Below are 27,502 nucleotides of genomic sequence, written 5' to 3' on the forward strand. Positions count from 1 at the left end.
ATGCAGCTTTTTGATTTACGAGAAGTTAATTGATGGACTGGCATGGTGTTGATTATTATGATGTTTTTATCAGCTGTTTGGACTTTTATTCTGACGGCACCCATTCACTGCAGAGAATCCACTGGTGAGCAATTGATGTGATGCTACATTTCTACAAATCTGTTCCGATGAAGAAACAAACTCATCTACATCTTAAATGGGCTAACAGTTGAGAACAAATGTATATTTTTGGTTAAACTATTCCAATGAGCAGATATGTTCGAGCAAACTCACATGCAACAGATGTCATCATTAAAATCATTACAGATCCATAAATGGTTCGTTTTCTCCAGTCTGATTCACAGAATCACCAACACAGTCAGCCCTTTTACCATTTTATTGTCATCTTCATGTAATAGAAAAATTACATAAAATGTAAATTCCAAATATGTCTATGATACATATGAAACGATGGAAGTTTGATATTTAAAATCTAATGACATTTAAGTACAACCAAAAGTGTCCAAATACTTTTTTAGGGTGATTTAGTGAGTTTAAATGTCCTGAAGTGATTAACCACTGCATTGATGCAGCGCAATTCAAGAATGTATTTATGCCAAGAGGTATATGTGTAGTACACCTAATATAATATCAAATGATTTGTCTGAGATCAAGCTGCGAATGATAAAGGACTAGAAATCAGCCTAGTTGAGTAGTAGCTGTAATGGTTTTGAAATGATCTCTCCGTTCTGTCAACCAAACAACCTGAATGATAGGACTGATAATAAAACACATTTCATTAGACCGATGGGATTTCATCCCTGGATAGAGGATGCAGCTTCTGTTGCAGGGACAGTGATACATAAACAGGTACAACCTGATGCTCGGATTTGGTATTTAATGCAAAGTTTATCTGCATGCATACATGAACATTAGGACTCCTATATACCCCTGATTCCACAGACTGCTTTAGACTGTACACACATAAAACACATCAACCGTACACCATGAATAACAGGTACAGACGCACATAAATACACACTTACAAGAACATACAGCACATACAGTAGACCGTACTACAATAGCAATCTTTTTAAAGACTCTCTCTCTCTCTCTCTACGTAAAGTATATACACTTTCTGACATGTACTATGAAGAGTTAAATAGATATCGACATATTTTTACAGATGCATGACTACAAGATGATTCTTTTTTTCATTAATTATTGCAGTCTAACGGTATGGCTTTGACTAGTGAAAAACCTTTTAACGCTACAAAAATGAAAAAGTCAGTCTCATTTTTTTTTATAGTTTAATTTAAAAAACGTACTTGCGTACTGCTAAAAATTAAAGTCTACTTGAGAGTAGCACGTGCTATTCTAAAGTATGTCATCCTGTTCTTACTAAGATTTTTTTAAAACAATTTTTACAATCTTCAAAGCATTTTGATCACAGAACAACCAGCCTAATAGGTACAGTCACATTCCTGAAGGCATATCATTTGCTAACAGAGTTTAAAAAGGGACACATTGATTGGAAAACAAACAACTACTGACTTTTTTGCAATGAAAACTTATCTATAGGTTTATATTTCCCCATCATGCAATACAATACCCATTTGGGCATTACTATACAAAATAAGTTTGCGTCTTTAGCCCAGGTTTCATATGTAAACATTTATACATCTTCAAAATATGTGTCCAACATGTTTATCAAATGGCAGTGTTTACTAAATGCTTAACATAAAAACACTTATAACTAAAGTAAAAGAAAAAAGCCTGAAGTAATCATATTTGTCACCCCACATCAGAATTTGCCAGCAGTAAGATTAATATTTTGGGCAGTATTTTTATAAATGATATACATTGTGTATATATAGTTTTATAAAGGTTGATATATTGTGTTTCACAGCAGGAATGATTGTTGATCAGATGTGTGAATATAATGGTTCTCAAAATATTACTGTTGTAATAGATAAACTGTCAGTGATGTACTAAGTATAATTGCAGTTTATTCTCTCTTTGGTTTTTTACTGTTGTGAGTGAAGCTCACACAAATTAATTAATGCATTTTCATTGACTACTAATTCTTTTTTAAAACTATGGAAGCCCTTTTCCATAATTTCCAGGTAATTGCAATGTTTTATCTTTACATAACTATTCAAATAAGGTCATCATTCATATTTAGCGGAACATCACAAAAATTTGGTGAACCATGTTTAGTTTTTCCTTGCAATTTTGAGTTTATGTCTCACAATTCTGACTTTTTTCCCCTTGACAATTTTGAGATGAAAAGACAGAATTTCAAGATATAAACCCACAATTGCAAGGAAAAAAAAATATTGAGAATAAAAGTCACAACCATTTTAAACATTTTTTTTTTTTTTAGAATTCAGATTTTTTCTTTACATCTTGCGATTCTAAATTGTAAAAAACAAAGTGTGAATTGTGAGATAAAAAGATGCAATTACCTTTTTTTAGTTTTTATTATTATTATTTTTAATGCATGGAAGAAACTTGAATATAAAACAATGCATGCACTTATACTAAATTCATTTTACTGTACACGTAGGCTTGTTTTTTGCTTTTTAATGTTACAATTACCTACTTTAAAAAAAAAAAAAATTAGTGCATTACAAGTCAGGTTAGACCTTTACATAATATTCATATATTAGAACATCCCAAATATTTTTTATGAGCCATGTTTAAATAACATTTTGATGTGAATCCTACAAATAAGAAAACATAAAATTATGTTTTTTTTTTTTTTTCATTTTAGTATGAGACCACTTAATTTCTGATTGTCTTGTGTGTGTGTGAGTGATCTAAGATCAAATCTGCATGCTTTTAAAATGACACATTTGCTGTGAAACATTGACTGATTGTATGGTTTTGAGATCTTAAATATCTCTTACGTGTATAGAGAATTTGGTCCAGTTTGTAAATTGATTATCAGAGACACTTACTGAGCTTTTCCTGATCTTTTGCTGGCAAGGCTAACGTGAATAACACTTGTGGTCATTTCAAAGTCTATTTCACACTAACAAAAATAGAGAAAAAATCAAAATAAATAAGAGATAAATGAAAACTGCCAGGCTGCAAACCATTTGAGCATTCAGGTGGTCTAACGTGGCACATCTAAGACAGTATATCAGCATCTCCCATATTTACATATGGCAACGTATCATCAAATTCACTGATGCAAACGTGATTCATCAGATGCAACTACTGAAAGCATACAGCTGCATTCTGCAATTCACTGACAATTCTTCTGTGAAAGACAGGGCAGTTACATCAAGCTACAGATTTAAAATGTTTTAAATCAATCAATCTAAGTAAGCATCATATTCCCAGCATCAGTGTGCTGTTAAGGTGGAGCTGACCGCTGAGGACCTAAGGCCATGGTGATCAGTAAACAAACACTATAGAAAGTGTAAACCATCTGAACCTGAATGGCAGTGAAAAGACCAAACGTTGTCGGGTTATGATTTGTGTATCTATCCATAAAATTCCGTCGAGGCAGTGAACCTGTTTGGCAAAAATCCCCCCTCACCTATCTTTCTTGAGGAACAGCTTTGTGTCTGTTACTTTTTAAACATGTCCTGTAGAGGTCCGGGCAGGAATTTGAGGACGGTGTCCAGGATGCTCTCCTCGTCCTCGTCGTCATCCGCCCCGCAGCCTGCTGGGATAGCCTTTTTGGGGCGAGTCAAGGAGCCTTCGCACGCTTGTTCCATAGCCGCTTTCTCCTCTGCCTCCTTCTCTTCTTTCTTCTTTAGTCCATACTGTAGAAACATACACACAATATGAAGTTGTAATTAAACATGAGAAGAAATGGAGTAGTGGACTAATGAAAATGTTGTAATGATGCCATTCCTCATAGCTCTACTGAATTTATTTTTGGATCAAATAAAATAAATAAAATGCTATATGATATATTATATTGTATAATATACTATATCATAAACTGTTCTATTTGATCATAAAACTGAAATTATATTTTGAAATAATATTGCTGTTTAAATTATTCTTTTTGAATATGACATGAAATAAAAAAACGCAAAATGCTTTCCACAAAAAATAAATAAATAAATAAATATATATATATATATATATATATATATATATATATATATATATATATATATATATATATATATATATTTTAATGGAAAGCATTTTTACGTTTTTTTTATTTCATGTCATATTCAAAAAGAATAATTTAAACAGCAATATTATTTCAAAATACAATTTCTCCAAACATTAAAACATTAATCTTGTAGCAGGATTGAACTGTTTCTGTCATATCTGCCTTAAAGGGATCCCAAAAAATGAAAATGCTGTCATTATTTATTCACCCTCACATTTATAGGCGCTGATTTCATGTGCACTCCAAGTGCAAAAAAATATATTATATATAACATGAGGTAATTTCTATTAACTTTAACCAATTAAAAAATCGACTGATATTTGGGAGCCTTTCTGATTGGTGGATCTCTCATCAGGTCCCGGTGGATCATGATACACAAAAATGTTTTTTTTTTTTTTTACAGTGGCTAGCATTGCTGGATTGATTACTTACAAATTGTAGTTCATTACAGTTTACAAATTACATAATGTAAATTATAGTTTGTTACAATTGGACTACACATATTAGGTAATTTATTTTGAGTATACGTTCAGATTACTTTTGACCTAACATATTTTTGTTATCAACATCAAAATGTGCATCAAACATTGCATTATGGCAAGTTTCAAGTTTTCCCAAACTGGGGTTCATGAGGTGATGAAAAGCTAATAATAAAATGTAGAATTAAACTAATTGTGTGGCCTTTCCATTTTCTGTGTAATTATAGTCACATGACGAGCGGCCGGTGTGTGATGTTCCATACACTAATGCTACATTCCTCTGTTCAATTAGCTGTAATTAGCTGACATTAAGACCTCTTGCAAATGTGACATTTCATTAAAGTGTAATGGAGATTTGATTTGATGTGTTATTCCCACACATATATTAATCATTAAGTCCTGTCATCAAGGTAAAATGGCTTCATCCTGCTTTAGTTTGAAATTGATTAGCAATTAACAAATGCTGCCATGTTTCCCAGTTCAGTCAAGCGTCCTGGTCTGAGTCTAATCAGCGGTCACAAGCAGCTGAAGTGAACGGGACATGTGGAAAACGTACCTTGTCTCGAATGGCCTGTCTGACCTTTTCCCTCTCGGCCTCCATACGAGCATGTTTGGCCTTTCGCTCCTCTTCTTGTTGTCTGAGCGCCTCCTGCCTCTCTTCCTCTTTCTTCTGGGCATCAGGGTCCTTCTCTTCCTCTCCTCCTAACATCTTCCCCATGTCTTTGGTGGCCCCTGTGCAATAAAGAGCAAAGACATCATAAACCGGTTTCTACTGAAATATTAGTCACACTATTATTTAAAGGTTTGGGCTCAGATTTTCTTCTCACAATGTTAAAGAAGATTTCTATTTCTTTCTTTCCTCTTCTTCTTTTTTTATTTTCTGTTCATGAAAGAATTTTGAAAACATGTGGAAAACAGTCATCTTAAATTGTAAAATATATATTTTTTGTCCTGTTTCAGAGAAACATAAAGAAATGTAAGTCTAAAAATCCAATCTTAAAGAAAATTCCATACTATATTTTCTAAAGGTTACTTTTTTTCATTGTTCATTCATGAACAGAAAATTAATTAATAAATAAATACATGCATACATAAATATAAAAATATATTTAAAGCCTGGCCTTCAAAAAACAATCAAACCAAAAATGAAGTAAATTTAATTGTAACAAAATAGAGAGAGAGAAAAAAAATGCCCAAAAAAAAAAATTTAGCTTCTCAAGTACACTGTTGTTTAAAGCAGGTTTTGAGTCAAAAACAACACAAAAATACTAATTAAGAATGTTTTGCACCATTCTTAGGTGAATTTTTCATTTTGTTTATTTATTTAGTTTATTTATTTATTTTTTTATAAATGCTGTACACTTTGAACTTTGTATACAAAGGATCCAGAAAAAATAAAATGAAATCAAGGTTTTATACAAAAATATTAATTAGCATTCAATATTGAATACTTTGCCATCCCAGGAATATTACATTTTAAAATATATTAAAATAGAACAATTAGACTATTTTTACTGGATTTTTAGATGATACAAATATAACCTTAGTGAACATAAGAGACTTTTTTTAAAAGCCCCAAACTTTGAATGCTAATGTAATTCTATATTTTAATCACAAATCCCCAAAAGAGACAGAACACTGCACAACCTCCTTATATGATAATACACTGAAGCCAAAATGAAGAAAGGCAAACCGAGCCTCCAGAATGAAGCATGTGCCTCTCCTCTCTCTGCCATCTGTTTCACTGGTGCAGCTCTACCTATCACGCTGTGTATTCTACATCATGTTTTGCTTTCAGCAAACTTTATGGGTAGTGCAGCAATACATGCTCTTAAGAAATGGCTGTGTTTGCATATACCCCGATGTACACTCTAACCATTAAATGCAAAAAACAGTTGTATTTGAGAATCATACAGACTGATGTAAACAGTCTCAGCTAGATTTGATTGCAAATTCTGTACTATTGCTGAAAGACATTAATCATTTGCATAATGGCTGTGCACAACATGTCTCTACAAGCAAGTGTACACTCATTCATTATTAATGGTAGTCATTTATAATGTATGAGTGTGCATTTGAAATCCAGCGTCAAGGCCTACGCATTTTCATCACAAGTGTTTAATTGCTTCTGTATGACACTCGGACACTGAAGAGAAAAGGAGCGGCAAAGTACACTTTAAGTGGCCTTTAACCATCTGTGTGTGTGTGTGTCGAGGACAGCTTGAGCTGACATAACAGAGCTCATATCATGTCTAGATGTAGGTTTCCCATGGTCCACAGGGCTGTATATGGTCTTTTAGTGTCTGTTGCCTAAGGCTATTCAAAGCCCATAGTAAACCAAAGCTGGCAGATTGATAATTAACAACCTGCAAATATATATATATAAATTGAGTCATTTAATATCTTTTTTACTCTCTTACATTTTTTTTACAAACTGAATTGATGGAGGTTTATTGGCTGTTTTTTTTTTTTTTTTTTTGCCAATAAAAGAAAAAACACTAATTTGAGTAATTTAATATTACCTTTTGTTTTTATATATTTAATCCTTTACATATATATTTTACAGGATGTTAATATGTATTTATTGGAAAATACAGATTAATATTTTTGTAGTATTTATTATTATTAATTACTTTTTAACCAACTTTTTTTTAAGAAGAAATTTGCCAATAAAAAATACCTAGTTTAAGTAATATAATAAAAAAAAGAATCTAATATAAGCTTCTATTTATCTATTTTACAGGACTTTTTCCTGGAAAACACTAGTTAAGATTTTTTTCTCATTATTTATTATTATTTATTATTATATATATATATATATATATATATATATATATATATATATATATATATATATATATATATATATATATATATATATATATATATAATTTTATTTATTTTTTTATACCCACTGGCAATTTTTTTCTTACAAACTAAATTAATTAAGATTTATGTTTTAGTTTTTTAGGACACAATTTGCCAATAAAAATGCCTAATTTAAGTAATTGAATATAATCTTCTAACATAATATATTTACAATATTCAATTAAGACTTTTTACTATAAAATAGAGATTTTTTTTTTGATTTTTTTTTGCAGTATTCTTAGGTTAACTTAAACTGCCTTTGGTTGATTAAAAAGACAGCCTCACTCTAAACTCACACCACTGATTGACCTTCTGTTGTCGGGCATGTCAGGATGTTCAAACACTAAATAAAAATACCAATAAACATCCTTCAGATTTGCACATCACATTAATTGTACTAAAAACACACTGCAACTGCCGTTCCTGAGAGCTTCAAGTAAGATGTAGCCACTGAATGTAGTCTGTATAAAGCCACACAGAGGATGGTTAGCATAACAAAAGAGCTGCATCCCTCTATCAGATACTTCATGGCTTTACATCAGAGCACTTGGCACGAACAGCAGTGATGGTTCTGGATGGAAGAGCAAATCAGGGCTCTGCATAACGATGGCACAGTATCTCTGGAAACAGCCTAATTCTTAATGATACGTGAATTATCAGAGCTTAGGAAATTTGCATATTAATTAAGTCCTTTTATAACAGTAAAGAAGTAGTAGTGTTAAAATAGGTCACTTGATTTTTTTTATAACACAAGTGTTTCACACAGTCTCTAAAACAAACATAATGAATAAAATATCTTACACAAAGAGAAAGAAATCGGAGAATTAATAATAAGTTGGTAAGTGTATCTATCTGGAGATATTTTAGGTAATAATGTCCTTTTATAATGTCACGTAAACGTACACCAGCTCAAGCATTGATAAATAACTATAAACTCTTTAACGCGTAAGCTATTAACTTAACAGCAGGGGGCGCTATTACACATCTTCTGAAAGAGTACTGAATCTTCTGGATCAAAACACATCGAAGAAGAAACAGAGACAAACATTGTTTTGCTTTGTTTTCAGCATTGAGTCTTTTATCACAGAACAGTAACAATCTTTCATAGTTATAGACATTGGTTTAAACTTAATAAATATAAACAACGCATTATTCATGCATTTTACTTCTAGGTTTGTATAATAAGCTGCTCAAGCAAGCGGCAAAACATTTAAACACAGTAATTAGCCTATGACTTTTCTTGTTAAAATATTTACAATTAAAACACCACAGACAGAAACCGTTTCGTGCCTTTTGCATTTAAATCTTTATCACAAGCAATCCCACAGGTCTTAATGAACTTTGTTTTTCTGCCTCTATAAAAGTGAATATATATATACAGTTTTCCTTGTTTATCTAAAAGTGTGCTTTTTCTTGTTTTAAACCTAGCCAAAAACCCATGTGTTGTGTGTGAAACACAGCTTTAATTAGTATACATTTACTGTGAAATGACTGCATTCGTTCCGATCGTTGAGTAATAAAATGCATCAGCATGGCTGTATATTAAAAATGAATACCGTAACGAAAATATACACCGGTTTTCGGTATGAACCGGTATAATGCCCAGCATTACACCTCACTTCTCAGAACGATGAGTTTTGTAAAAATCGACGTGTTTCAAAAGGTGGGGCATAGAGGAGAACCGATAATGTACAGAATGTTTTTTTTTTTTTTTACCTTAAACAGACCCCTTTACGTGCAAACATCGCTGACGGCCCCAGTTTATTATTGTTTCACTTTCACAGCACATTAAACATCACTCTCTTACTTGATCTGGACAAACTGTGCATCAATTGAAAGTTTAAAGACTCTAGCTTCGATATTTGACCAATATTTTGATAAAACATTGTTGCAGTGACAGATATTTAGTGATTTATGTCAGGAGTGCAAAATAATAAATCCGTATTATGCCCCATTTTGAATAGAAATTCACCACTCACTCATATTCAGTCAAGTCTGCAGCGGTTTATTTGTGTTCACATAGACTCACTGAACAGCGTCAATAAGGATTTATAGACCAAAGATGCATATCTGATATTTACTGATGTTTACTTCATATTTCTTCAGACAGAATCGTCATTTCTATTCATTTTCCACTGATTTACGCGATCTGATGATAAATAGCCTCTGCCAGAGCCGTCTCTGTTTGTTTACTTCCGTGTACTCGAGCTGTGACCCAGAAAGACTCTGATTGGACGTTTGGGTTGTCAATTTGACAGTCCCAAAACCAGACAGCGTCAGATCGTGTCACATGGTTCGTGAACAGTTCCTGGTTCATATCTGCTCACAACAACACTGAAACACCTCTGTATACACGAAATATCCGAATAATAAACCCGCGATTACGATAGAAAAGCTTGGTATGAGATTTTCTTGAGATCTGGGGCATTTTATAAAATATACAAAAAAATGTACATGGGAAATGCTAACTTGTGCAGCGATGAAAAAGGCTACAAATAGCATATTTTTTAAATAGTAAACGACCTAATTCCACCCCTGATCGCTAAAGGAAGTTATTATAAACACTCGATCGGGGTTTAAAGTGAGTTTTGTATAAAAGTGTACTAATAATTTCATAAATTGTCTGATGTAGCTTGATGCTAACGTTAGCTCCGATGCTACTAATAGCAGGTGCTTTTCTTCTTCATAATGCATTTTTGTCTCAATAATTCACGTCAATGTCGTAAGAAAATGTTTTGTTGTATTTTTATATTAAGACTTTTGATAAATAAGGGCTAAATGCAAAGAGAGACTGAAGTGAGATCGCTGCTTTGTTGCTTTGTAAAGCCTGAAAAACCACAATCAAGGCTAATAAAGGTGGAATAAAAACAAAAGAATAATGATAAAAGAATAATGCGGATAATGTGTCGTACCTGGCGGAGGTGTGAAAGACTCGTTTGGTGAGAACAATACAATCATGAAACGGGCAGTTTTCACAGCCAAACACACATATAAAACACACATCAGTGTTTACATGTGAGATCTTACAGAGATTACAAGGGCCATAAATCAATCTGATTTGCCTTCTCTAAAAAACACACATGACATGGCCTTAGAAAATATTTCATAAAATTCACAGTTTTACAGATTAGATTATGAAATTTCTAATGAAGTTTTGAAAGACTTGTGGCTTTAGCTACACTCTATTTCTAAACTCATATCTTACATCAACACATTTTTTAAATACATTTAAAAAATATGTTTTTAATATATTTATTTTTGTTTTTATGTTTGAGCTTATATATCTCTATTATCATAACAGTCTGAGTGATTCTGATTCCTGAACAGTAAACTTTAAAGTGTCAGCTTTGTGAACATATGTTGAATATGTATCTAGTCAGAAAGAATCATGAGCAGAAACCTTTTTATTTTGGGTATGTCATTTCTGTCTCCATGCCAAAAAAGGAGGTGCCTAGAAAGGGGTTAAACAGCATAAACATATTTCATAACACCAAATACCCCAAATAATGTTCTTTTTACCAACATCATATGACCCCTTTAAACAGCATATAACACAAAACTCCCTAAAGTTACTGAATGAAATAACAAGTCAGGAATTTTCAGTTCAAAATACCAAACAGATTATTCATTATATAATTTAGAAATTATTTTAACTGGAAGCAGAAACACCCTGTTTTCATGCATTGTCTCTTTAAATGCAAATGAGCTGCTGCTTCCTGCCCCGTTTTTCAGGATAGAGCTGCGCTAATACAGCTCGTACCTGCTAAAAAACAATTCATGCGGTTCTGATTATTTATGTTTATCGCACTAAAATCATGCATTTTAAACCATTTTTGTTCAAACTTCTTATATGCGGTTTGTATGCGGAGTGCACACGGACAGAAAGCGGCTGTCAGAGCATGTGAGTACTAAACTAAGTTCTCATTCACACACAAGTTTACATTAAAAACACACACGAGTTACAAAAACAGTTGGTTATGTCTGTGAAGGTGAACAGCTGGGAAATAGATTGCATGTTTATTTGAGATCTGTGTGGCAGCAGCAATATACAGTAAATTAATCAATAAATCATCTGCTCTGTTGTCTCCTCTAGGGGTGGGACTATAAACAGTGTTTTTGTGCTCGTCTGTGCACCCAAAGACAAAACAGTTAGTATGTTTGCTCAAACTTGCACAATGGCTTTATAGCTAGTACACAGTTGTCCCTTGCAAAATCGTAATGGCAGTGCCGTGGGTGGAAATGTACAGATTAAGGGGCGGTAATATTATAATGAGATCCCTTTGAGTGAAATCAGATGCGCTCGTTTTCTCAGACACTTGCAGAAAAAGGCTTACCAAAACAAAGTCACTGGATTAATCTTTTTCACATTTCCTTGGTTGGTAGATGCACCAGGAACCTGATTATAGCACTTAAAACCAGAAAAAGTCCGATTTTTATGATGACACCTTTAAAAGCAGAGGTTGTTTCTCTTGACAATATTGCATGTTCAGATATTCATAAAAGCAAAATATTGTGAAGATGATCAAAAATGCTGACGGCTTTTGACAGAGTTAACAAGCAGGGCTGTTCTGAAGCACATTTGTTATTACATTGTATCTTTTTTTAATAAAAGTATTTTTTAACACTAACAGACAACAAACATAAAGGTTGTTTTTTACAGGCTGTTGAACGCAGAGTCTTCTCTGTGGGATCTTGAAGAAATTCTATTTGCTTCTGAATAATTTGCAAGGGTTGAGAAAATCAGTCTAGGGAAAGTGTGTTTAATAATGGATGACTTTCATGAGTAAATCATGCTCCATTACCTCAGAGCTACGAAGCAGACCTTAAGTTTATAAGATCTATGCTCCAAACAAAAGGGAAAAAAACACATTTGATAAAGATTTTTAGAGGTTGGGATCAAATTCAGGTCATATTTGCATACTGTATCAAAGCTTTTTCTGATATATTAAAAGTGCCACAAGGCACATTTCTTTCATATTTCATTTTATATTACACAATTCATATTCTCGATCTGACGTCTCGGCCTCATCCATGTGTAAGAGAAAAGGACGTGTGTAAGATTAAGACTAATACGAAATGTAAAATATGAAATTGATTTAGGGGCTCAGTGACTTTTAGACAAACTTTTGATTATAGGATTGGCAAATCTATAACATATACAAACAGCATGTCAAATAAAGTAAAACTATAAACAGATCAATAAGCACTTTTCTTTGTTATTGTTAAAAACATATTGCTGCCTTACTGTCTTAATTTGCCCTACTGTCCCTTTAAATTAACTGGCATAATTACTACTAATTACTTTTAAAATAATTGTAATGTCTTAATTATTTAATTTCCCAAAAATATATTAATATAAAAAACAATTTTAACTGCACAATATCACATTTTCCAGCAAAAATCTCTATTAAAATACATTTCCTGGTTACAGGCCATTATGCAGGTGAAAATTATTTAGTTAAAACACACACACACACACACACACATTATATATATATATATATATATATATATATATATATATATATATATATATATATATATATATATATATATATATATATATATATATATAGTAAATATAATATAAAACCAGATGTTATATTAATACAAAAAACATACTTAGATATTATTTATAATTTTTTAAAAATAAATCAACTTTTTTATTATTCTAATACTCCTTTAGAAAAACAATTATTTTAATTTTACATTGAAGAAAAAATATCATCAAATTCTGCCATGTGTCAAACAATTAACAAATAAAACTAAAACCATAAAAACATTACTTGAAATGAAAAGAAATGTTAACTGAACTAAAGTAAAAAAATATCTTATTTTCATTTAGTGTAACTTGATTCATTTATTTAAAAATTCTAATTTCAAATAAATTTGAATTTGAAAAAGATTCAAAATTTAAATAAACATTTAAAAACTACATAGATATAATTAAAAAAGAAATAATAATAAAAATGACAAAAACACACAACTAAATTACAAAAACTTTAACTAAAAGTGAAAATGGAAAACATTCAAAAAGATTTTTTTATAAAAACCATAATAGTGTCTTAATAATACTAAAATAGCATGATAAATAAAGAATCATACAATCTAAATGGCCTTGACCAAACTGACATTAGAGTTGAGACTAATTCACATGTGGTATATCTTTGTGGAAATACGGGTTGATAATGTGACACTCACCGCCCAGCGCTTGCTTCATCACAAAATCCATGATGCACTCAGATATGTGTTCCTCTTCCAGCTAAAGAGAGAGTTGCATTTATAGCAGCTGTGATCCTGAATCTGTCGGTCCACCACTGTGTGTCAGTCTCCTGATGAATCCTTCACACCTCCTGGGAAAATCAGAATTATTGACCGTTCAGTTAGATAATACTGATCACTACAACATTAACACAACCTGCTCCATCACATCTGTGAGCATCTGAGCTCAAATTTAACCACACTACTAAAAAAATCCCCCCTGAAACAGTAAAATGCTCATTAGTGTTATTCTGAGCTTAGATGAATCCCACACAGTGGGTGCTTAAAAACAAATTCACAATCATTTCAGAAAACTCAAGAAAGACCAAGCAATTATTGTTTTCAGGATCACATCGAACATTTCCAGCTACACCGTGACATTAAGTGGAAATGTCAAAACATTTATTGTGGATTTCATCTCAAGAAGTCCTCTGAACCTCTATAAAAGCTTGATTTAATTTGAAATAGTTTCTGTAGACACACAAGAGATGGTCTGTCTGGTTTGGCCATGCTGCGTTTGAGACATAAAAAATGCACAATATCTGTCAGCTTTACAAAGCCGCCAAAAGAGCTTCATTGAGGCTTTAGATACTGAAAACTCCCAATTCACACAACAAATAAATAAAAAAATCTGATTCCTACATCGCAGTCAAACACCTCTAAAGAGACGAGACATAAGACTAAAGAACAGCAGGTAGATTCATGAAAGAAACATGACACAAACTGGAGTTATGTGTTTGTAACTAGTTCCTATTATAAATTTACTTAAGTCTTCTTCCACTTACCAGTTTACTGACCTGCAATGTGTTCTTGAAGGAATCCTAACTGAATGTTAAAGAAAACTACATGCTTCAATAGCTGGAACATGACAAACACTCAGTGTGTCCTGATAATCCACCTCTCCCTCTCTCTCTCTCTCTCTCTCTCTCTCTCGCTATCTATCTCCCTCTCTCTCTCTCTCTCTCTCTCTCTCTCTCTCTCTCTCTCTCTCTCTCTCTCTCTCTCTCTCGCTCCAGTAGCTTCATTCATATTCGCCCACACTCCTCCCCCTCATCTTTCCATCTCCCTTCAGTAAAATGAAGTTTCTTCTGTTAAATTTCAAGGACAGATTACCCCAATTACTGCATGTTTTGGTTTGCCTGGAGTATATAATAGCTTTTCAAACTATACATATTTTTCATTTCTCACTATAACACTTCTATTTCAGTATATATATATATATATATATATATATATATATATATATATACACACGTGTGTGTGTATATATGTATGTATATATTTATGTATATATATATATATGTGTGTGTGTGTGTGTGTGTGTGTGTGTGTGTGTGTATATATATATATATATATATCCTCGTTAAAGCTCCACCATGCAATAGGTATAATTATTACTAAACCTGTTTTACCAAGCTACACTGAAAAAAAATGGTCTATATATATATATATATATATATATATATATATATATATATATACTATTTTTTAAGGTAAGTGGCTGCAAACTATTTATTATAGCGACATTTAAAAAAAAATGTTAGTCAACTAAATGTATTTATTTAAATGTAGCTAAAATAAATTGATTGCAACCACTTTCCTTGAAAAAATGTAGTAAATTCAATGAATAATTCATTAATGTGGTTCATTAAGATTAAAATCACTTTTTAGGCATTAAGGCACAAAAGAAATCTGTATATTGTAAGAAAAATGTTAAGAAAAGTATTAAAGCTAAAAACAAAAATTCTAAATCAAGAATTCTTATAATTAAAGTTGTAATTATAAATCAAATTAGATGTCCTGACCTATCTCTACATGCAGTGGCTGACCTTCTTTTCTCAAGTCAAAATAGGGCTGTAACTCCTGCCAGGTCTGATTAGCAGAACACAAAGCGACCTTCTGCGACCTTGAGGTTGAGTTTGTGAGCCATTTACCAGTTCAATTCAACCTGCACCACATCAACACAGCACTGATGTTCTAGCTGAGTCTTCCGTGTTTCAAATGCTTCCATTAAACTGTCTTCAGAGTGTTTTCATTTGAGTAATGACTTGAGAGACTGTAAAAAGATGTGGTGCAATAATCATTTGCTTTGAATGATTTGCATTATCAAACATTGCTTTGCATCTAATTATAAATCTTTTTCTGTCATATCCGATAAAACCACATTCCATCCAGCTCAAGCATCCATCCTGGTGAAATGTAAATGCAAATTATATGATAATCTGACACCCGAATGTGGAGATTTGTAAAAACAAGACAGCAAAGGGATATATGTCATCTGAAATCTCACAGTGCATTACAATGGTGGGAAGATGTCAAGGAGAAGCGACATTCTGATTGATTGGTGCATCTAATCCATCTTTGAGCTTCTACAATCATATAACGGGATTAGAAAGAAAGCCTCAAGGTTACAGTTTTTGCCAAATGAAAGCATAAACTGAAACTCAAAATCAGGGTAGCCAAGTCTGCGAAACAAAACCATCTTATTCATTCACTAGACCAATCATAATCCAGGGGGAAATGGCTATCAAAATTGCTTTAAAGTTGCATTACAGGGGAACAGAGGACTAAAAAAAATCCACCAACCAATGCAGCAGTATAGAAATGGTCTAATTTTGCCTTAAAAATATGGATTTGGCAACACTGTCTTTTATTATGAAACTCCTTTGGATCTTAATGCACACAATACTGCACATAAGATAGTTGTATAGTTTAACACTAAAGATCAGGAAGAAGGGCAGAAACCATATACTTTCTGAGCTATTACTGGATCCTTACGTAAGCGCTACTTTAGTAGCAAACTATAAGATCACCGCAAAGTATTTGATTTCCTAAACAGAAAAGCAGTGATGTATGCTGGCACAAGGTGATGTTGTGATAATGTGACAATTCATTTGAGATGCTTACCGCACTAAATACTGTGATAGATTTTTGAAATCAGAGGTCTCAGGAAAACAACATAGCTGCTTAAAGCATGAACAGAGCTAACGGAGACTTGCCCAACCAGGCATGAAATTATAAATCTTCCTATTAAAGGCTTTAACATTTACACAGTTATGCAACACGATAAGGCATGAATAGAAACATGGTTTTTCCACATGCACAGGAAAGAGGAAACCACTCTGAAGTCTTTCGTAAAAAATAACATACTTTTTATGGGTTGTTGTGTGGACTTTAGTACAAAAACCAGCAATAATATTCCCATATATCAGAAAAGCAATTATGAGAAACCCGTCTCACATGCCTTTGTGAAAAAACACTTCACCCAGATAACAAGCAAAGCAGTTAGGTGAAATATTTTTTCCCACGTCTTATCTGCGCACCATAAAATCAACTGATGGACAGCTTGTTGCATAAAGTAAATAACTGTGAATTTATCTGGTGGTAGATTGTTCAATTCAGGCATGCATCTCATGGCAGTGGACTCATGACTTCAGTGAAGATTAGTTCTCCATGATTCTCTCCACACATGCTCTATCTTCTTACTGATCCTTTCAAAAACAGCCATTTAGAAGTGATACACATGGTCCCTGGTTGCATCCATTAAGCCCATTGGAAGCTACCTTCAGCCACAGCTTAATGAGTCAGGTAAAACAAGCCTGGGGCTAGCTCAAATCAATAGATATGAACAAGGAAAAAATCCAGCTTCAAGGCAGCTACACGACTTTAAAAGACATAAAAAAAAATCCTTTCTGACCAGCAGTTTCTTATCCACAAAGAAGCCTTGAAAGCAAAAGGAAGAGAACATAGCATCAGAACCTTGAGGAAATTTCAGCATGTTCAGTCATTTTTAGCATCCTTTCTTGTTCTTTCAAAGATTGCATCACTATACACTTATCTGTGTTAGTTCGTTCCAGAAAGCCCAAAGTATAGCTACCTTTTTGTTTGCATGTCATAATTTTCATAACTCTACACACAAACCATTTGCAAGTTTATTTGCAGTCTGTAAAACATGATATTAATTATTGATATATAAAATAAAATGCACAAAATAATGGAAATTGCTTTTATTCTAACCAGCTTCTGCTAGACCGTATTACAGAGAAAATAAAGGGCGAGTAGCTCTGTCCCACTTATTTTGTGTACTCTAAAATGAGGATGTTTTCCTGCATCTAATTAAAAAAGGTGCAAGAATAACATTTACCTGAGGGTAGTAAACATGCCTGACATTTACAAAAATGTTTTTTAGGCATTTATGAAATGTTTACACCATTACAAATAACCAATAACCACAGTTTCAGACTAAAATAATTGAAAATATTTCAATATGAGGATAGAACATGATTAAAAAAACATGTTACACTGTTAAAAAATGAAAAATATATTAATTCTTAATCGTTTCTGACATTTGCAGCCTAAAAGACATGCCTGAAATGAATGAAATCAGCAATATTTTTCGGTTGAGTTGCATGTCCATGATGCCTATGGCAAGTCGTACACTTAGAGCAGTTACATTTATTCTGTGACATTTCGGTTGAGTTTGCCAAACCACTTTGTGCTTCAATTATTACTTAATAAACAAAAAGCAAATATTGCAGTGAATATGCCAAATCATCATGTAGAAGTATGAACCCATGCACACAATCTGGAGCCTGGAAGTCTGCCAGTGCAAAATCTTTAAACCATATGTCGATTGACATAATTTTGCTTAATAGTCATAACATAAAAGATAAAAGCACTGATTATGCAACTGTTACAGCAAACCCACGCTGTAGATAAGTCTGGAAAGTAAATAAGGAAGCTGATACACTTCCCGCACAAGAGAAGATGTGGGAGGTTGTGGGAGGGAAACAGGAAGGCAGGGCATGAAGGGTAATTAGGTTAAACTCAGAGCAGCTCTGCTTGGTTTACAAAGCCATTCTGACAGAAAAGCACCATTCACAATGAGATTCAATTTGGGGCATGGGGCCTGGACACAATACTATACAGATCCATCCCAACACACAGGACAGGAAAGCAATCTGTTTATTCTCAGCACGTTTATTAATACATCATGCCTGGAATCATTTTGCTGGGGATCGGCATTTATTAGCACAAGGAAACACAGATCTAGTGCAGAGCATCCTACATGTGTCCTGAGCTGCAGCTGCAGTGCTATATTACACAAACACTGTAAAATACATGCAATGCCACAGAGCTGGATTAGGGTTCATCATGATCTATCATGGAAGCAAGCAATATTTCTTTCACACACTCAGAAAACCAGTTTTCATTGTGTAAAATGTCTGTTTCTGCTCTGCAAACAGTCACATCTTATTTAAACCCCATCTTGCTAGCAGTTAATTACACCATTGAAAAAAATGGTGCTGTCCCAAGTTTTAGTGGAATTTGTGATTAACAGTGTATTAAGGCTTTTAAGCAAAGTTTAAACAGTAAAAGCAATTCATAAAAAAGCAGAAATGTTAAAGGAAACTTGCAAAAATCCAAATAAATCAATAAAACATTTCATTAAAATGTATAGTACAATAGCTTACACAGCGCAAGCCTGATTTTGTGAGCTGTATGTGAGGTTCACACATACTCTGTTTGCAGTGTGTATGTAGTCCATGTGTGGTACAAAAGCAGCACGGACTGTGCTTTCACACAGGAGTCTGATCCTGATCCATGGCTGTTTACCACAGACACATTTATCCATTATTTTGATTTTAAATCCAAAAATGATGTCTCACAGAAACTTCAAATTACTTTATCAGCTATTTAATGAAGAAATATGAATTGTACCTAACCTAAAGCATTATAATTATTTCATCCGCGCCAGACAGAGACTGTGAAAGTGCTGCTTCATTTCAAGCCAAACCTCTGACAGCGGAGCGTCATCAGCTTGAGATCTGCCTTTTTAGAGACCGCCGATCAATCATCCCAAAGCGATTTATCGGCCGATTGTGATCAGTAATCGGAGCATCCCTACCTATAACTCCCAGTTTGTGCTTTGAGGGCACGCCTCACCTTGAGAGCTGAGAGCTCTGCTCCAAAGCACTTCATATGCAACAAAACTGGGTTGTTAGGCCTGTTAGGAGTTAGTAGAGTTGGTACTTAGTCCTCGCCATCGCCTCGCGCCTCGCGTTTCTGGCATGCATTCCCCTCAGCATGGGGATGTTGGTATACTGTTCCCCATAGCGACCTCTAGAGGACGCAGTTCATAGTTCCCTCGGAAGGGAACGTCTCAGGTTACGGATGTAACCATGGTTCCCTTAGAAGGGAACGAGACACTGCGTCCTCTAGCTCCCTTGCCATGCTTTGGACACAAGCTTCAGACGAAGAAGTGGTTGATGTATTCTCCCGGTGCCCTACACTGTGATTGTGCCGGGTAATGACATCATATGCTGTCAGCGGCCAATGCTATTGTCATGTTTAGATGTATGCTACAGACACTGGTAAGACAAGGCGTTTCTCATAGCGGCCTCTAGAGGACACAGTGTTTCATTCCCCTCTCAGGGAACCATGGTCACATCTGTAACCTGAGACGTTATTTGTTAGAAATACTAAATGTTGTTTGTAATATGATATACAGGAAGTTAATGATTGCTAATGAAGAAGCTTTATGAGCAAAATAAACCACGAGAAAGAGGGTCTTATCAGTGTGAATAGAAATCCAAATAAAATTACATATAAACATGTTCATAAACTACAATCTCTGCTCGTGATGCACCTTTGCAGAATGTTCTAGTGCATATCATAAAATTAGCAGTACAGAAAAAGGTGTTTGGATTTGTTACAAAAGCAAAGCTTTTCTCATAAGAAACACCAACCGAAAGCAGTGCAGAGAGAGTGAAGTACAGAACTGGCTGTAATGAATCCAACACTCGTTTCTCTGACTCCTCTGGCTTGGTCAAAAATAAATCTTTGCTTTTGACTATTAGAGAGATTGCTGCAAAGTGAAGCAAAAGCTACTGGGGTTTTGACAGACATCTTGTTCTTAAAGACTTCTGAGATTAATTATTTCTCTTAGTTCTGCTTAGGCAATTTGTCTGCAAGTCTTTAAATATGGAAAGTGTTATCCACATAAACTGCCAAATATACACTGTGAAATTAATGTTTATTTATTTTTGACCATTGTTATTTTAATATTAATTTCATTCATATTTTTTATTTTATATAGTTTAAGTAATTTTTTAGTTGTGCTTTTTCAATATTATTATTTTTTATATGTCCACAGTTTTATTATTTTTATTTCAGTTTTAGTTTTAGTTATAAAAAAGTACATTAAGTTGACTCTCAGCTGATCCCCATCTACCTATGAGGATACGACACCTAAGCATTCATATATAGGTCCCTCAGTATTATCAGCAGTTTTCGCATTGCTCAGTAGCTAATTACCCTCCTCCATCCCCAGCTCCTCCTTTGTCAGTTAGGATTCAGCCTTCTGATTCTCCTTTGATTTGTGTACATAACATACATAACATAACATAATACATTTATGTTTGGGGGGTTATCGCTGCTCTTTGAGTTCTTAACCAGAATAGAATCATACCACCAATTCAAACTGTTTGATAATTGTCAATCATCTTTAATGATAGTGGTCCTGACAGAGCTAAATGTAAATAAGAAATGTTGCCAAGTAGCAAAAATAAATAAATAAATAATAATAAGTTTAAGGTTTTAAGTTATATATTTTATTTGATTGTATGAGTTTATTATATTTCAAGTAACATGTTTTTTAATGGCTTTAATTATAATAATTAGTTACAATAGTTATATAATTATATATATAAGGCAGAAAATTAAGGTAAATAATTTTATCGTGTGCCATTTCAAGTCAAACTGTAATTTCTTCTGTTATTAAATATAAAATAAATGTTAATATTATTTATTTTCGTATATAATGCTAGCTGTAAAATTTACTTTAGCGGGTCAATTTTAGTTAAAAAAATTAGTTAAAAATTAAATTTTCATCACAGAATGCTATTAAACACAGCACATCATTTGAGAAGTGGTCCAAATGACACCATGGTGGGAATTTTATGTTCATGAAAAATATGTATTTATAGTCACACAAATATTATTTAATTTTTATTTTCCTTAAAGCCATTTATCGCCCGCATATTTAAAAAAAATCCTCTTATTAGCTTAACAAAGCAAAGCACTTTTTTAAAAGTACAACCAAAGTACAGACCCTGGTTGGGAATTGCTGGCACAGGAGAAAAATCTGATACTGTACAGCAATGTTTCACGAGTCAGCACTGACCCACTTAAGCCTGCATATGAATATGAATATTACACCATGTGCTGCGCGAGAGCAGTTGAGGACTCTTGATTTCAGGAAGGGGGTCTGCAGCCACTTCCACTGCCCTCCTGCTATGTAATTGTCAAAGCCTATCATTGCATGCTGGGTCAGGATCACACAAGAGGTCACGGGAACCCCCCTCTCCAATGGGGGCCAATTAACTCTTGTCACATTAAAGTTATCATGCCATCTACACATTACTACATTGCTGCTGACTGTAAACCTGATTCACACTTTCTGCATTGTGTTCAAACAGGTGCTGTGCATTATAAACAGATGGACCTGACTGTGAAAAATGAACAGTTGTTGAGCTGAACGCACACAATATTTTCATGTGCAATCTTGAGAAAACAGTGGAATAAATCTGTGTACATACTGTGAAATACTGGACCACCTGTGCAAAGAGATGAGGATTTATGCCTGGTATTGTTTTACATGTTGGACAGATGGTATTTTCCGTTCTAAGTGTTATGTTCCTGGCTTGAATAAGCGTCATTGGGGACTAGAAAAGTTTGTAAAAGTCTTCCATGTTTTTCAAACTCATTTAACTATTATTCTACAGCCATAAGCTCTCATACTTCCAGATCACACATACATATTGGTTTTGCACTAAAAAATGCATATCAGCTGACCCCGCAGGTTGTCTGTTTCAGCTAACTCAGGCCTCTTTCTTGAGTCTGAAGTGTTTTCGATGTTTTTATGTGTCTGCCAAATGGCTAACCATGCAGAGGCAGTAAAAATCTGGAGAAGGGAGATAAGCTTTCAGCTGAAATACTTGCCGCAAGCATTTCATCCAAATAGTATTATCTTCAAACCATTTAGCCAGATTAAAGATATTTTCAATTATAATCAACCCCCCTAACATCTTTCCACAGCTTGACTCGGTAACATTTATATCTGTTTTACAAAATCATCCGGTCTGACCAGGTGCAGTCAAAGCCTTATTCTTTTAGGCATTCTATATCAAATAAGTCTATTTCTGTCCAGGTCAGACAATGTGAAGTGGTGAAACAAAACAAGCAAGAATCTTTCAAATTTCATAAAACAGATTATTAGCATGGATGAAAAATTGCAATAATCACCTACAGTCCCTTACGAGAGGAAAATATATTTACCAATATATTTCTTAAAATATATTATGATATATTGTAATATATTATTTTACCTTATATTGAAAAAAAAAAAATATATATATATATATATATATAAGAATATATGCCTAATATATTACATGATATTTTCCAATATACTGCAATATATTTTTGTTTCATAAGGGGTAACCTGTCACTCCACACCTATTGGTCGTTTTACTCAGCAGCTGTTTTATTTCACAGGATTTCAATGGCAACAACAGAAGCATAGCCTGCAAAAAGGAATATGATCATAAAGCCTCACAATGCAATTTGATGGAGGTTTGGACACAGCTATAAATAATTCAGCACTTGATTTCTCCCCTGCAGCTAGACCTCTCATGACGACTCTCAGCACCAAACACACAGCGGAGGCTTCAAAACTGCCACTCCACACCTGTCACCAAAAACACCCCTCACACTGGAGGACAGATGTGTCCATATGACTGACTTAAAGAGTCATGAATCATAACTTCTGCCAGTATGTATTTCTCCTGGTTATTTTAAATGCCTAATGGTAGGCAGACCAATTCTCCAGCTCTATTCGATGATGCTATAGTTGCACAAAAATACACTAAGTTTAAAAATCTAACAAGTGAAAGCAAAACCTCATGGGAAAAAATAGGGAAAGGAAGACCTGTAGTTCACCCCAAAATGAAACCTTAACCTCTGGCCATCCAAGATGCAAATGTGTTGTTTTCTTCATCAGAACAGATTTGGAAAAATGTAGCATTCACATCACTTACTCACAAATGAATCCTGTGCAGTGAATGGGTGCCGTCAGAATGAGAGTCTAAACAGCTGATAAAACATCACAATAATACACAAGTAGTCCACACCACTCATGTCCATCAATTAGTACAATGAAGTGGAAAAAGTTATGTTTGTAAGAATCAAATACACCAATAAGGCATTTTACCCTTAACTTTCTGGCCATGATCCAGAATAATACTTCCTCTAAAAAGTCAATCTCATGTTGTCTTCTCACATTGAAATACACATACATTTTGTTTAGAACTGTTTTTGGACTATTTTCACTTGTAAATGGTGTTTGATCTATGCATATTTCTCACATGTTTGCAATTTTTCCATTAGAGAAAGCATTATTATGGATAGAGGACTCATACATAAGCCAGAAGCAATGGTTTGAAGGTTAAAAAAAAAGTTGTAATAATAGATTTGCTTCTTACAAACATTCAACTTTTCACTTCACAAGTGGTTAATTGATGGACTGCAGTGGTGTGGATTACTTCTATATTATTGTGATGTTTTTATCAGCTGTTTAGTCTCTCATTCTGACAGCACCCATTCACTGCAGAGGATCCATAGGTGAGCAAGTGATGTAATGCCAAATCTGATAAAGAAACATATTCATCTACATCTTGAATGGCCTGAGGGTGAGCACATTTTAATTTCTGGGTGAACTGTTCCTTCAAATATTCTCCACAATCATCACACACACACATGAATATGCACGTAAGACACTTAAAGTAAAGCCAATCAAGAAAAATGGTCCATATACTCTTTTCTACTTTTCTTTCGCAAAGTTTCATGACAGTAAACCTCAAGCAGCATAGGCAATCTAAATCAAGTTTTTACAATTTTTTGAAGCAGAAAAAATGTGATCTTATCTGCTACTATACATCCATTCTCTCTTTCGCTCCTTTTAACCCTCCATTCACTCTCAGTCTCTCAGACACATCACATGAATAATGGTCAAGGGTTAGGCCTAATTCCTATTCTTGCCTGGGGCAGAAAATAAGAAGCAGTAATGTGCATTTGCTGCATCCAATTAGGAGGAATCTTTTGAATGCGAGAGTTACTGTCTCATGCGTATAAGAACAACAGCGCTGCATGCTAAAGCCATTTCAACAGCTCAAAACTTAAGGTTTTCAGACTTTAACCTCATGAGAATTGATTATAAACTAAATTTCATATTGATGACATGCTTAAAAACATAAAAATATTCCATTACTTAAGTTGAGGGTGTTAGCAATCCCATGTACATGATAAAATTAACTTCTGCAAGCACGAATATGATGATTTTTTTGAGTGTATTTTAGTGTTTTAGTTCATTTCACTCAAAAACTGCTAATAAATTTCACAAATAATTACAAAGAAACAACAAACAACATTGAATTAAACATGAAATTTAAAAGACTGAACTAGTATTTTCTTATAAAATATACTCCAGAAATCTGTTTCAATTATAATTTTAATAAACTATTACAGTGTATTTAATTGCACAAATGAATCTCCAAAATGAGTACTATATCAGTGAACATTCACAGTAATGATGCATGCATGCCTAATAATATCTGTTTCCATGTTCAAGAAGCACATTAATGAATTGGAAGATATAATTAAGAAGTCAATTTCAAAAATGCTATTGCTATTTTTACATTTGCATGGAGTCCATTTCACCAGAATATGAATTATTTGGTACTAATACATATACTATATATGCTGTCTGTTTGCTCACGCTACTTAATCCTACATTTTCATTCTGTTTCATTTAGACGTGTACAGTTTTAAGAATTAACATTTGAAGAATTACATAATAAACCAATACAATGGACAGTAAGAGCATATATAGGGAATGGGCTGCCACTGTCACGTACTGTACTAGAGCTCAAGGCAATTGTAGGATCAGATACTGGTTTCTCACACATCCACTATGCATCACAGAAGTCCTCTGAAGCTCAACCCCACTATCAGAAAAGCTCCACAGTAGGATCATGAACCCCATTCAGCTGTTTTCGGCCTTGCCCTCCACCAGTACACAATGCAATCATGCAGTCCATCAGCTGACAGATTCATCATTTGCTGCACCTGCGCATACTGTCGTCTCTCTCTCTTTCTCTCATCATGCACGTCGAGCGCGCTTCTGTCTCTGCGGCTAACCTGAAAACGCACAAGGCATCTCAAAGCACCTGGCAAGCAGCCTAATTTCACACGCCTTTTTCCTCACAAACATGGAGCTGACACTGGCAGCTCACGCCATAGCCTGCGAGCCCAGCCCTCTCCATCGCCGAGTTCGCACCATGGCAGCAACATGCAGCATTCAACGGCAGCAGAGTCTGAGCAAATGGATGGAGAAAAGAGAGCATGCGAGGGGCGCACATTTACAAACCTCCGCGATGTGAGAGAGCGAGCTGGCGGCTCTGGGGTCCTGACTGCTTTGAATTCCGCGTCTGAAGTGTGCAGCTCTGTATCGAATCGCCCACCTCCCTCCCTCCTCTCTTCCTCCTCTCTTCCTCCTCTCTTTGCCCGCCCCTCTCCCACCGTCTGCCAACAAGACCCGCTCCTACGGTGAAACGGGAAGCTTGAAACCCCCTAATTATTGTAATTGTTTCTAATTACAAGTATATGTACGCCTTTTAAATGTTTCCGGAAACACCAAAGTTCCATTTAGAAGTTCAGAGCGCGTCGCGGGAGAACCGGAGGAGGTTGTCATAGCAACAGAACGCCGCTTTCGCGCTTCTGGATGCGGTACGTCGCCGGAACACAAGTACTGTCATTATGTTTTAATTATACATGTTGACATCACAAGTATGTGACCCTGGAGCACAAAACCAGCCATAAGTAGCACTGGTATATTTGTAGCAATAGCCAGCAATGCATTGTATGGGTCAAAATCATAGATTTTTCTTTTATGCCAAAAATCATTAGGATATTAAGTAAAGATTATGTTCTATGGAGATATTTCGTAGACTTCTTACTGTAAATATATTTAACATTATTTTTGATTAGTAATATGCATTCCTAAGACTTAATTTGCACAACTTTAAAGGCGATTTTCTCAACAACAACAAAAAAAGATTCCAGATATTCAAATATCTTAGTCAAATATTGTCATATTGATTTACATTATTTTAGATTAGATTAGATTCAACTTTGTCATTGCACATGTAAGGTACAATGCAACAAAACATTTATTCAGCTTTCAGATTGTGTATAAATCTCAATAAAATAAAATACATCGTGACTGGGTTTTGTGGTCCAGGGTCACATATTGCCAACAGTAGGCTATATACATTTAACATTGACTTTATGGTATGAGACTACTGGATGCTTTCAACTGATTCAAACTGTATAAAATATAGTGAAACCCGATCATAATTTATTTTATTTGCTAACAGCATACTAGTTTCTCCGCTTATTTTAGTTAATTTCATAAAACTAGGGAGCTAGGCAAAGTAATACTTGCATTGTCTTGTAAATAAGGCGCGAAAAGCGGAGGAACAGACAAAAGACAATTAAGTGAGTCATTTGAAGAACCGCTCTGATTGATTTAAACTCATTTAGATTCACTAGCAATAAAATAAATGTAAAAAAATCATTTCGACATGGTGTGTACAGATTTTAAAAAGTAGCCTACACAGATGCAACTCTGAATTAGTTGAAGCATCGCGTT

The 27,502-nt window shown here is 34.1% G+C and overlaps 1 protein-coding gene across 2 annotated transcripts; it reads right to left on the reverse strand.

Annotated features, from left to right (window-relative positions):
• Nucleotides 1-361: 361 nt before the first annotated feature.
• Nucleotides 362-26,331, reverse strand: cplx2b (complexin 2b). 2 transcript variants are annotated; one of them, XM_052573553.1, is made up of 4 exons: nucleotides 26,219-26,331; nucleotides 13,672-13,823; nucleotides 5,159-5,334; nucleotides 362-3,758 (listed from the first exon to the last, which is right to left on the reverse strand). In XM_052573553.1, exons 2-4 carry the CDS (start codon nucleotides 13,700-13,702, stop codon nucleotides 3,561-3,563), a joined length of 405 nt encoding a protein of 134 aa, XP_052429513.1. In that variant the 5' UTR covers nucleotides 13,703-13,823; nucleotides 26,219-26,331; the 3' UTR covers nucleotides 362-3,560. The 2 variants fall into 2 exon arrangements, with proteins under 2 accessions (XP_052429513.1, XP_052429514.1); XM_052573554.1 differs by lacking the exon at nucleotides 26,219-26,331 and adding an exon at nucleotides 14,517-14,636.
• Between the last annotated feature and the right edge of the window lie 1,171 nt (nucleotides 26,332-27,502).

This window comes from Carassius gibelio, chromosome B14, assembly GCF_023724105.1.
Source record: "Carassius gibelio isolate Cgi1373 ecotype wild population from Czech Republic chromosome B14, carGib1.2-hapl.c, whole genome shotgun sequence".
Lineage (NCBI taxonomy): Eukaryota > Metazoa > Chordata > Actinopteri > Cypriniformes > Cyprinidae > Carassius > Carassius gibelio.

Coding starts and splice junctions, on each gene's coding strand:
- cplx2b (XM_052573553.1), bottom strand. CDS start 13,702: ATGGATTTTGTGATGAAGCAAGCGCTGGGCG. Junction 5,335..13,671: donor GATGAAGCAAGCGCTGGGCG/GTGAGTGTCACA, acceptor TTTATTGCACAG/GGGCCACCAAAGACATGGGG. Junction 3,759..5,158: donor GACAGGCCATTCGAGACAAG/GTACGTTTTCCA, acceptor ATGTTTCTACAG/TATGGACTAAAGAAGAAAGA.